This window comes from Lycorma delicatula, chromosome 4, assembly GCF_047948215.1.
Source record: "Lycorma delicatula isolate Av1 chromosome 4, ASM4794821v1, whole genome shotgun sequence".
Classification (NCBI taxonomy): Eukaryota; Metazoa; Arthropoda; class Insecta; order Hemiptera; family Fulgoridae; genus Lycorma; species Lycorma delicatula.
Window position 1 is genome coordinate 143,242,764 of NC_134458.1, and position 13,674 is coordinate 143,256,437.

Sequence of the window (13,674 nt, forward strand, 5' to 3'; positions counted from 1 at the left end):
AGATTATATAGGTCATTAAAAGGGAAATGTTAAATTTGAGAAGTTCCTTAATGTTCACTTTGTTAATGTTTTATCAAACTTTCATTTGTGTTTTTTAATCTCTCTCTCTCTCTCTCTCTCTATATATATATATATATATACTCAAATCTAGTAATAGCGAAGCATTACCGGGTCTGCTAGTTATAGATATAAATTAACCAAACTTAACCTACGCTCTCTTCGCTCGCTAACCTGGACTAATTAACAGTAATATTTAGTTATTTAAGTTGTAAATAATTGCAATAATTACTGAATTTATTATTTAAATACTGAAAACATTACTGTGATAGTTAGTCAAGGTTAGCGAGTAGGTAAACTTTGGTTAAATTATATTTATAAAATAAATAAATATAAATGGTTATAAAAATGGTAATATAATGGTTGTAAAAAAATTGTTTAACAAAGTATCTAGTGTATAGAAAAATGTTTAAGCGTTGTGGGTATATAACGGATTTTGATCCATTATGTATAACAAAACTATAAATAATAGGTTTATTTTTCGGTTCACTACCATCTCTTCCTATCGGTCACTTTATTTCTTTAACTTGTAAAAACGAATTTATGAATTGTCGTTTGATATTGTAATCTTTATTTTCATGATAATATTGTTTAAAAATAGCTACTCTCATGTTTTCAGATATTTTTTCTCAAAGCATCGAAATTTACAAACGTAAGGTGGTTTTTAACATTCTATAGGGAATGTCCTTAACACTTTTAGATACAGTAAACAGCTTCTGTTAAGCTAATATCGTTAATAAGTCTATTTGGATTGTGTACAGAAACAGTAATCTAAATGACTCTAATAAAAATAGGCTTCATTTTAAGGACACTTCTGCGAGGAGCGACTAACAAATTTTTATAACTGTAGAAGAAAGCACTATCTGCATATGGGGCTATTAAGATTAAATTAGCATCGAGGTAAACTGCTACATGTCTAGATTGTGCTTTATTCTTCTAAACAGTTACGGCTGTTAGAACCTTTTACCAGTCACTAAATTAGTTATTTATAAACGGAAGACATAGTGTTGTATACCACTGAGTAGAGCGCAAAAAATTTAATAAGATTAAGTTATAACCTGAAAATCGATAAAAATGGGCGTAGTATAGATGGACATACTAAAAAAATTAACAAATCAGCTGTAAGCTACATTTTTTGTTTGTAGTACTGATATGGATAAATCTCAAATATAAGTAACGTAAAATTTATCAGTATGGCTTTAAAAATAATCTACTTACCAAGACAGATAGTGTTGTAGGACCTTTGATTAATAACGAAATGTATGGATTATCATTTATTGACCAGCATAAGGTATTCTCCCAAATTATTCTTGCAATAATCCAAGGCACAATAAATATCAATGGTAAACCTGAAACAAAATTTGAATTGACATTTTATATTTACACATACACACAATATTTAGGTTATTTTAATTTTTACCGGTGCAACTAATTGGGATTCTTTGTAATTAATTTTTTTATTGATTTTCAAAGTATGTGAAAAAAATATCTTAAATGCCTATTTTTGTAAGAAATTGTATTTATTGTTAAATAATAGGTGGCTTTTTTTAATGACTTTTCGAAGAAAAGTACGGTATTACTTTCGGTCGCATAGTGGAAATGGGGAGGGTTGAAAATGAATTTTTTTCTTTACGTTTTGAGGTATGAGGAGTACGAAAATACCATTATCTTAAATTGGGATTTCCTCACACACACCACCACCACCATCGTCACCACCGCCGCCGCCACCACCACCACATACGCATATGTATAAAATTTTGAGTTCAGTATGCTCCAAAACTAGTTGATCAATTTCATTGAAATACAGATTTGTTACAGTAGTACAGTATATCTAAATCTGGATATGTAAAAATTTGATGAACATTGGTTGGGTTAATCTTGAGTTGTTCTTAATTTGTCGGAAAAAATTGAGCAGGGCAAGTTAGATGCGTGGTTCGTTATTATGTTGCAAGTTGTAACGTTGACGTTTCTTTATCTGCTATACTAATTGTTACCAATATTAAACCCAATTAAAAAAAAATAATAATAAAATAAAATTAACAAAAACAAATATTAAAATATTAAATCCAATAAATTATTGCAAGGTCGGGGTCTTCCTGGACAGAACTGCGAAAGAGTTTTTCGTTTCATGATAACTCTTAAATTTCTTATAGAGTATTAAAAATTGTAATAATAATAATAAATGAGTTTCTTTTGTGGGTTATCCTACAATTAGAATTTTCGGTAGTTATATTCACATTGTTGTCACTCTTGGTAGATAAATTAGTGTGTTACTAGAAATATATAAATATATAGAAATATATATGGTAAGTATAATATCAATTGAACCCGCATTATCTTGTATAGCTCACAAATGTCATACTGAAACATAAATACGCAGTCAAGAAGGTATTGTATTAGTGTGGATTAGGAAGTGCCAGTTTTACCTAATAACCAATTTTAGAGCTGGGCTTTATTTCACTTCAATTTCCAAAAGCATTTTGGAAATTGAAGAGTATCCTCGAATTTAAACATGTTAAATAAGGATAAACACCGACAGTCCAACTCACGTTTAATAAATCGTCTTTCCATAGATTACAGCAGTTAATTAACATTATGCGCAGTTTTATTATATATGTTGACATTATATGTTAACGTTTATTAATGGGTTAATAAATATAGCAGTCAGTGCTACTTGAAATTAACAAGAAAAAAAAGCATCGTCTACTATAACCGATGCCACTTTAATTTAACATAGGCAATATTACACCGTAGTTTCCGACTTGATTTCCGATTAGTGTCTAGTTATTATATACCATGTCAGCCTCACCGGCTACATTGGTTTTAGGTCGCCATTTTGAGACTGCTTAGTAAAGTATATGGTTTTAAATTATAACAAACAAACTGATTTTTAAATATGTGTTTTACAACTTCAGCGCCACCTAGTATTTCAATTTCAAATTATACGGCATAACTTCAAAGACATTAATTGTAGAGGAGAATGTCCTCTACATTTTTTGTTTGTAAAACTTTTCTCTAAAATGCATAGATTCTGAGAAAAACGCATTTCAAAAAAACTTTTGAGTTTTTCAAAAATCTATGGGGGGATGTTTAAAATCTGGAGGTAAGCTTCCCTCATCACCTCTAACATATGGAAAAAACATCAATCGGTAGGTAAGGATTTTCAAATAAAAATACAAATTGACCGTACTATAATTGTGACTCCACTGGTCTTATGTTTATGTTTTCAGATAAAAATATGTTAATCATATCTTGTTTGTGACTGAAGTTAGTAAAAGATCAATAATTTTTTTTTAAATATCCATTGTTCATATAACTAATCTTGATAATTAAAAGGATTTGATATCTTCGTTATTGGTTAAGTGAAATAACATATCGTATAATAATAAATTGATATTTACTCTTTTCTAATGGAGCCTGATACAATTACATACCCACGAACAAACTTTCAATATACAAACACAAGATGATTCGTTTTGTAAACAAAATCATATTTATTTTGGGATGTTTTAATTGTTACACTTATATAAATTTGACATATCATTTTGACCATTAAATATAGAGAGTCTCTATAAGTACAATTCTAGTAAATGTATTTTAGGAGCCATTCAAGTGCTGTATAAACAAAATTTTGATCATATCAACTGTAGTCTCTTACCATTGTTTGAGAATCAATATATCCTTTTATTGAATAAAAAGGCTTTCTCTTAAATTTAACAAGTATTTATTTGTTTGTTTGTTTTACAATTATACCGGATAATTTTAAAGAAAATGGATTAAACTAGAGTAATTTATTATATCTCATTGTTATATTGCACGATCAGTTCAATTAGTTTTTACATATATTTATAAAGAACGGTTATGATGTGGATTTATGTAAAGATTCTTTTCATTTTTGTTCAATTAAAAAAAAAATTAATTTGCGTAAATTTCATGTATAAATTTAAAAAATGATTTAAAAATTTAATCTATAATTTCAACATATAAATCCAGGAAAACTGTCAATTCACTGGTTTTTATTTTTGTGTAATAAGTTAATTAACAATATTGATTTTAATATATATATTTTTTTTTAATGAGTATGTTTTTGAAGAATTTTTATGCGTGAATACACATTTAAGGTCATAGATGTTAAAAAAAAATATTTTATATTTATATATATATATATATATATATATATATATATATATATATATTATTTTTATATTATATTTATTTTTTAAAAAATATATTATATCACGTAGTCACGTGATATAAATGACCAACCCTTAAAAAATAAATGAAATCGCTAAAAAAAATTACCGCAAAATTATCCCATTTATTAATGAGGATTGATTTTTTATAACATTGGATTTAAGATACAAGGTGATATTAAAATATGGAAATGGATTAATATTTTAAAATTGATTATATTAGGAGTAGAAACAAGTACGGATCTATATAATTACAAAATTACCACCTTATGATGTGTTTGAAAATATTTTCTGCCATATTGAATCAAACGTTTCTTTTAAATATGAAGGTGATTTTAATGTAACATTTTACATTACGTTTATGCAGTTTGTTACAATTCTGAAGGTAATACGAAATAAAAAAGTTATTACTGGGCAGTTTACCTAATTTTGTTACTACCGTGATTTTTCCGTTTTTGCAAGTTTAATTGCTTATATCTAAAAAACAACTGCGTTTCACGAGAAACGGTTTTCGACATCATTTTTCACGTAAAAATTTATATTAAAATCATATATCATATGCTTACTTTCCTATAAAAAAAATTCAGTATGGCGAATTCATTGTAGCGGAAAAATTTAAAACCTACTAAAATGTAGCAATTTTGTAACTATGTAGATCCGGATTTGTTTCTAACTCCTGCTATCCTTCAATTTTGAAATATGAAGCCGTTTCCATACTTTAATATCATTCTGTATAAGTTGAGGTCAGTTACTCTAGGTGTATCTAAGTTTTTTTTTTTTTTACTTAAATTAAGAACGAAAAGTAAAAGGTTAGTGATAGTTACGTGAAATTTATTTTAATATAAATTTTCGGTAGTTCTTTGATTGGCTAAGATAAATTTTCATTAACCAGTCATGAAAGGATTCACGCCATAGGTTTATATAGGACGTTAGCTATTGCTTGTGACCGTTAATGGGTTCATTACTTGCTTTCCATGAAAAGAATTAGACCAGCCGAGTATTTTTTAACTTTTAAATGGTGGGTAGTGACTTACTCCAATAAATCTTTTTCGAGGATCAAATAAGAAATAGCTGTAATAATTGTCTTCATACAGATGTCATCTGAAAAATCTTGCCAAGACAAATTGTTGTTGCCTTGTGCATATGTTACGTTTGTGTAAAACAAACTGTTTGTATTCTTGCTAAAACTGTTTTAAGCATGTTTCTTACTTTTCTTATTTAAATGTTTGGTTGTTCAAAACTTCACATAATTTCAGGTAACAAAAACACTTATTACGTTGCGCTTCCGTGTACCAAATGCACTATACATATGTACGTTTTTAATTTATATTATTTAAATACAGACAAAAAATTAAATCATTAGTTATACTACCGTTATGAAACCGCAATTCTATATCATGTTTTTAGTTTATTTTTTATTTCTTTTAGTGACGTGCACGTTTTAAAAAATAGATTTTATTTGTAATTTTGTATTTTTCTGATAATCTTTTAGTAAAACGTTAAAAAAAAATTTATTTAGTTTTGTTTCTTTTCCACCTGTGATATTTTATAATAAAGGTTTTTATTGCCGATCGTAAAATGATCTCAGATTCTCTTTTTTATGATATTTTTATTTAGCACTTTACCCCTGTTTAAAAAAAATCTTGGATGTAAAAAATAAAAATTTTTCTGTGTATGATAATCCATAAAGATGCAAAATTAGATTTTAATTCATTTTTATTATTAAATTAAAAAATCAGATTAATTAAATAAATTGTTGTAAAAGTTGATAAATTCTTCATTCAAAGATAATAATTATTAACGTAATAAAAAATTAATAAATTTTCATCATTCAAATTAAGAATGTTGACGTATTGAATTTATCACACCAACCCATTAAATGAAACAATATAATTGCGCTTTTTCAAGTGATTTCTTAGTTGATTAGGTTTTTCCTGGTACTTACATTAGAATAGATGGGTAAATAGTAAATGTGTTGTCTTCTTAAGAAGTGTATATGATTAAACAAAGTGTGATTTTATTATCTGTTTTCCTTTTGTTAAGACGAACAGGACTACACCTGTTCTTCTGAATAGTCTCCACTAATTATCTTTTTATTATATATATCTTTCCAATCAGTTTTCCAGTTACTATCGGGTCTGGGTTACTATCGTATAGGCAAATGCATTCAGTATTACCGGCTTGCCAGCCCGTATACCTGAAGTAGCTGCAGATGTTAAGTGCAATGTTTGTGTCAATGTACCGGTTAACGTGTAGTCTAAAACAGACTCAGGTTGACCATTCCTGAGATGTGTTGTTAATTGAAAGACAACCTCCAAAGAATACCAGTATCCACAGCCTAGCATTCAGATCCATACAAAAGTAACTTTTATATGTTACCTTGCCTTTACATGGATTCGAACCTTAGAACTCTCCGACTTTGAGAATCAACTGATTTTGCAATGTAATATTTACGTTTGTTTATTTACTACTAGGGTTTTTTTTGGTACTTATGTATTAACGCCACCGCAGCTACAGCTTTATTTAAAAACAAAGTAGTCAATCGGATTTCGGTGGAAAATGAACAGTCTCTTTATTAATTTTAATAAATGGTTATTTATATTTATTTTTTATAAATATAAATTAACCAAACATAACCTACGCTCGCTAACCTTGTCTAATTAACACCGTAATTTTTTGAGTATTTATTTTTATTTAGTAATTATTGCAATTATTTATTATTTAAATAATCAAAACACTCCTGTTAATTAGTCAAGGTTAGCGAGCGTAGGTTAAGTTTAATTAAATTATATTTATAAAATAAATAAATATAAATAACCATCTATTAAAATTAATAAAGAGACTGTCTTGAATCTATGTTAAACTTTATATTGGCCCATTTTCCACCGAAATCCGATTGACTATGTTTTTTTAAATGTAGCTGCGGTGGCTTTAATACGTAAGTACCTTTTTTTTTACTACATTTTGATGATATATTTGCAGATGCACTCGTGTGCGTGCGAGTGCGCGCGCGCACACACACACGCACACACATACATACATACATACATATATATATATATGAAAAATATATAAGAATATGAATAATGATTAATTTACTATGAAATATAAAAATAATTTAAATACCCCATCCGAGTACCACGTATAACGCTATCGATGACGTATCAGAAAATAAAGCTAAAAATATGAGATTGTGCAGATAGAGGCCTTCCATAAGTATCCATGAATAATTGGCCAGTAGAAAATATTGCCATAAACTTGTTACTGCTCTACAACTCTCCCAGTCATTCTGTAAAAATAAAATTATTATTTTTTTTATTACTAAAAATATAAGTAATTACAATCTTAATTTCTTACTTAATTTGTATTAATATAAATAAATTAATAATAATTCATAACCCTGATAACTCTTCGATTTAATAGTTCTTGCAATAATTTTGAGATTAGGCATTGATTAAAAAAACAGTTGATAAGCATTTATGTAGTCTATTATTGTGCTGACTACATTTGAATCTTTAAACAACATTACTAAACTAAGCTTAACACAGTCATCATTTTGGTGGCTTGAACATCTAGATTCATAACCAGAGTAGCATTGTATGTTGATGAATTTGAATATTTGTCATACATCATAAAACAATTATTCAATCGGCAAGTTGTTTTTTAAGTTATCATACATTTTGTTAGAAATGATTTCTCTTGTTAATGTAAAAAAAAACAAACTATTATTTAACAGTTTAAAAATTAAGATACCCTAATCTTTCTCAGATATTCAAAATTTTATTAAATAATTACATAAAAATGCAAAATTTATAGATTCAAAAACTGTTAACCATGTAAATTACAATACATTAACCCTCTCTCCATTAGTAATGCTTTTAATTGGAAGGTGGAATGATTATAACGCTGGCTGATGTTTTTGAAAAAGTTTATAATTTTTAGAAATTCTAAAGTAACTAAAGAATTTTAGAAAGGGGAGCACCTCTTTTAAATATTTTTGTTTACTTTAAACTGCTCTAGGTGCACTTTGTCGAACATTTTTATAAACAAGCGAAAAAGTTAAAATAAGATGTTTTAACGGAACGGACAACTGGTTGGTTTGTTTCTGTGTTTGTGACGAATAAATTTTCCGCTAAATACATTTTCCGATTTTTACTAAATTTTATAACAGTATTCTTTGCTAATAGGAAGTCCATCCTTTGTATACATTTTCTGTTTCAACATGGTGTCTGCTACCTTTCATTGGTTGACTAATTAAAGGGAAATTTTTTAAGCTAAACCATCGTTGCTGCCACACTTAACAAGTAATCTTCATTCAATTCGTGTTATGACCTATAACGACAGCCAATATTCCAGTTTATAACTTAGCAGCTACGCGTTAGATACTACATTCTAACTACAAATCTAGCTTTTATTTTGAGACCGTTCTTCTACTGCTGTGCAGCTATATCCTTTTGTCAATATGCTATTAAACTCAAAAAAGTATGTTGGGTTTCAATAAAAACAACGGTTACCACTTCGCTACAAATACAGAATTTTATTTTTGGACTAGCAAAACCTTCTACAATAAATTACCGACTGAAAATTCCATTTTTACTTTAACTCTCACTTTATTAATTTCAGTTAGTTGTAGTACCTAATCTATTAACCCATCGGGGTTGGTCTAGTGGTTAACGCGTCTTCCCAAATCAGCTGATTTGGAAGTCGAGAGTTCCAGCGTTCAAGTCCTAGTAAAGCCAGTATTTTTACACGGACTTGAATACTAGATCGTGGATACCGGTGTTCTTTGGTGGTTGGGTTTCAATTAACAACACATCTCAGGTATGGTTGAACTGAGAATGTACAAGACTACACTTCATTTACACTCATACATATTATCCTTATTCATCCTCTGAAGAATTATCTAAACGGTAGTTATCGAAGGCTAAACAGGAAAAAAAGAGAGTACTTAATCTATTAAATTAATTACCAACTGAACGGGATAACAGAACTTCTAATGTTGATATATACAAATAAAATTCTGTTAGAAAAAGGCTATGCGTTGTTTGTTTTGTAAGATTTATTTGCTTTGTTCTAAAACTTTCAAAAACTCCGTAGCAGTATACGCTTTACAATTTATCACCCGGTGTTAGCTTCGAAGGATAATTCTCTCAGTAATTAATGAAGAGCATCAGATTAGATCACATTATATTAGTAAATCAATATTTCCTCATTTATTTAACCAGAATGAAAGAGTTAAGATATATATATATTTTTTTTCTTTGTTCTTGCATTTAATTACAACCATGAAATTCACTGGCAACCAAACACAATAGAATGGTTTTTTTGGGTATTAAGATAAATATTCTATTTTCAACTACAAAAAGAAAGTCTGAGTTAGGTTCATTGTAATATAAAGTTCATTTAATAAAAATTGAAAAAAAAAGTAATAAGCGTTGCAGGGCAAAACCAATTTCACATCTATCATTTGAACTATTTGTTTACATTTACCGTCTCTTTTCTGTGAATAAACAGTAGTTAATTTATGAGTCAATGCATCAAGAACTGACGCCGCTTTAGATGCCCCATACCAGTTTATAATATCAAGGACAGTAACGCTATTCAATTTGTGTGTACTGTATAAACTTATTACAATAGGATTAATGTAAAAAATCAATCATCCTATCCTATAATTAAATTTTACATACAATGGTATTAGTCTGCAAAACATAAATACTGTCTGTATTTATTAAATATATAAGAAAAATTAAATAATTATTAAATTTAAAGTAATTTATACATTAAGAAAAAAAAAAAACAAATCTTTTTAATTATTTCCAATTTTATTTTACTGTTGGTTTATACTTATGTGTGTATATATATATATATATTTATCTATTTTAAAATTGAAATTTTAAAACATTTTTAGAAAATAAGTTTTTTTATGACGTAAAAAATTAAGTATGAATCTAAGTACTTAGATTAAATTACCTTTTTTAAAAAAGAAGCTGGCAAAGATGTTGCTTAACTTACCCGGTATTTTAATAAAACTTAATAATTTTTAAAGTTGCTAGTTAAAAATTAACTTTTCTTTGCTACTTAGTTTAAACTAAACCTTTACATAACGTAAATACAAAAGTTTAAAACCTTTTTTTTACAATCCGTCTCACTTGCTAATGTTTTCAATGTATAATGATTTTAACAAACCGTACCAGTGCGTTGTTAAATTAGTAATACTATTTATTTCTACTACGGCTTGTAAACATCTTTATGTATCAACGATCTGTTATGCGACAATTCCAAATATTTTGATATTTATGATAATTTCCTATTGTTCGATTTATATATATAAAGATATGAGTGAGCGTTTTGAACTTTCAATTTATTTATATTATTCAAATTCGTAAAAAAAAGAGTTATTTTAAAAATATAATACTTTTTTTGTAAAAATAATATATTAAAAAAAGCTATGTAAATAAATACTAAATAACAAACCACGTAAATGTGTGCTTGTTATATATGTTCCAGTAAAATCACTCCATGAAATTTAAAATTTGTTAATATTCTATTTGAAAAAGTTTATTTTTTATTTTTAAATTTAAATAACATTTATCTCATTAATTATTTATTTCAATGAAGTTTAGAAGATTTTAACTTATAAATTGTCTAGCAGAGATTAAATTACTTTTTATATCTATTGAAAAATAATAATTTGAACATAAACCAACTTAAGAAGAAGAAGAACGTGTTTTCAGTAGTACGTCTTTTTTAATTAATAATAAATTTATATTTATTGAGACTTTTATAAAATATTTTTTAAAAAATCGGTTGATTTATCTTAATTAAAATCTTTGAAATTGACACAAAAATTCTTTTTCAAATGAATGTAAATTTTTTTTTAAGTATTGTAAAATAGTTTATCTTAATCAGTAATTAAATATAATCCTATCCATTTGATACAGAAGCCAGTTTCTTCACCATCGTAATCAATGAACTTTTTCAGTATCTAAAAAAGTAGGAATTTTGTTCGTTAGTAATTTCTTGGATTTAGGTTTGTGATGACCAGTCGTTGACTTCATTTATGATCCGTTACCGAAGATTTTTGGAAAAACTTTAATAGTGTTCTTATAAGGATCTCATTTTTAAACTGTCTTTATAAACTAGTCATAAAAAAATTGTTAATTAAAAATAATTCAAATCCATACTTTATTTAATTTTAATAATACATTGAGTTATAATAGTTAATTTGTAACATTCGTGTATTTTTACATTTAATATTTAAATAAGGAAGTTCATCTAAAAAAAATTCTTACGATGACCATTTATTGAAAATAACGGTTATGAAAATCAAAAATTTATTTCTAAAGATGAAGTATATCATTTACGTAAAGCAAAATTTCGTATATGTATTTTTACAAGCATTTAATTTCTGAATTCATGGGCCGTCTCTCCTTCATTCTTTCAGAAATATAAAATTGCAAATATCAACCTCAAAAGTGAAGAGTAAATTTTTTTTTGTCTCCCGTACAGTATTTTGAGTTTTTATTTTTATTATATTCTATGTAATACTCTTACTACATTTTTTTACAAAATAAATTTTAAAATAAAAAAATTTTTTATGCGTTTATGGCGAATTATAAAATAATTTTAAGAATAAATCATTGTTATATCAGTTAACATAATTACACGTACGTAATTAATAACATATCACAGAATTGAGCAGGTACAAATTTTCTGCTTTGGTTTCTATAATCCTATAATTTCCTATCATCATACCGTATCGTATGATGTAAAATAAAAGTTGTTAATTTTATGTTACTAATCAGTAGTTCTTTGCATGACTTAGTGGCTGCGAGTTGTTATAAGAGTCATGATGTAGGTGAAATGATATAACTACTGATAAAAAATAAAGGATATTTCATCCGTTATTATGAATTAAATATTTATTGGAATATTTTAATTATTGGTTTACATAAACAAAACGTAATATGGAGTTTGCCGTAAGTATATAATAATAACATCACATCTAATTTTCTGTACGGCTGCATTTCAATTATTTATACAGTAATTTAAAATTATTTATGCAGTAGTTTACAATTAACTTAAATAAACAATATATTATTATTTACAATACATTATTACTGTTAAAATAAAAATTATGTTTTGATAATTTTATTTATATTTTTTCATATTATTAAAACTATCAACGTACATTATTAATATTACTTGCACACATCAACCAACCAGAATAAGTGGCTCCCAGATAATGAGTTTGTGTGGAGAATAGCTTCCGATTATTGTGGGTGGGTACTACTAACAAGATATATGTCAAGAAAAATCTCTGATAATGATCATTATTTGAATGCAATTTCAAAACAAGCTTATTTTTATATCTTCAACATTTTTTAATTATTTTTTCTTTTTGTAATTTATATACAAATTTTAATTTCACATCTTTTTTGACAGCATTAAAACTGACAGTGAAAAAATTAACCACCAAAGTGCTCTAGGCGTATACGAGTATACGTATGAAATTAACTTTGAATTGAATAATTTGTTATCACATAAAACTTCAGTACGATGAATATTATTTCCTTATATTCTGATTGTTCTTTGTGTTATTACAAAAATTTATTATTTTTTTTTATCTGTTGAAAATATCTGTTTTATTCTAATTAATCAATCAAGATGAAATTTCTGCTTCAATCCCATCAATTTAGATTGTAGATTGATAATTTAAAACAGATTTTATAAGCCACAAAACAAAATTTGCTATCTTGTTTCATTATATTAATTTCCATCAAAATACAATTTCGTAAGTTTTTTAATAAGCTATAAGTAAATGGTGGGGAATAAATAATCAAGAAGACAATTCTTTTTTTCCTCGGCCACGTTACAGTTTATTATCTCATACGACGCAATTAAGTTCGATAATATTTCTATTAAAACTTTATTGGTTCCATAATTTTAACAGTTTTCAAAATTTTTGCATCTATATTGTGAAGTTAACTGAGATTCGAAAATCTGAATTGCTCGTCTGCTAATATGCTGGTAGCAAGTTCTTATATCATGAATTCAGTAGTTTTAATTCATACATGAAATAGTGAATTTGTAAAATCTGTGCTACTTCGCTGAATTCCATAAACTTTTGTAAAAAAGAATGATTTTTTTATCAGCATTAAGGGTGATAAATACTCTATGAAGAGTTCCTACTCGTTATGTTTCCACTATGAATTAATTAAGTTTTCTCATACTATATTAGTAAATTCTGTAATACTACCATAAAAATGTAATTTATTCATCCGTTTTTTTAGTTTTTGTATTTTCTTGTGATTTTGTAGGTCACTTTTTTCCTTTTTATAGACTGAGAAATATACAAAGAGCTGGTTTGGCGGTCAGTCAAACAATATGGTCCAATGGCCTGGATTTATTAGTTTAAATTGGA

General features: G+C 26.8%; 1 protein-coding gene across 2 annotated transcripts in view; it reads right to left on the minus strand.

Moving 5' to 3' along the window:
• Positions 1 to 13,674, minus strand: part of LOC142322950 (parathyroid hormone/parathyroid hormone-related peptide receptor-like) — a 952,038-nt gene that overhangs the window by 71,484 nt on the left and 866,880 nt on the right. For both annotated transcript variants that reach the window (XM_075362045.1, XM_075362046.1), the window contains exons 8-9: positions 7,377 to 7,539; positions 1,276 to 1,406 (exon numbers count right to left, since the gene is read on the minus strand). In XM_075362045.1, coding sequence (XP_075218160.1) covers positions 1,276 to 1,406; positions 7,377 to 7,539 — 294 coding nt within the window. The remainder of the gene's footprint in view (positions 1 to 1,275; positions 1,407 to 7,376; positions 7,540 to 13,674) is intronic.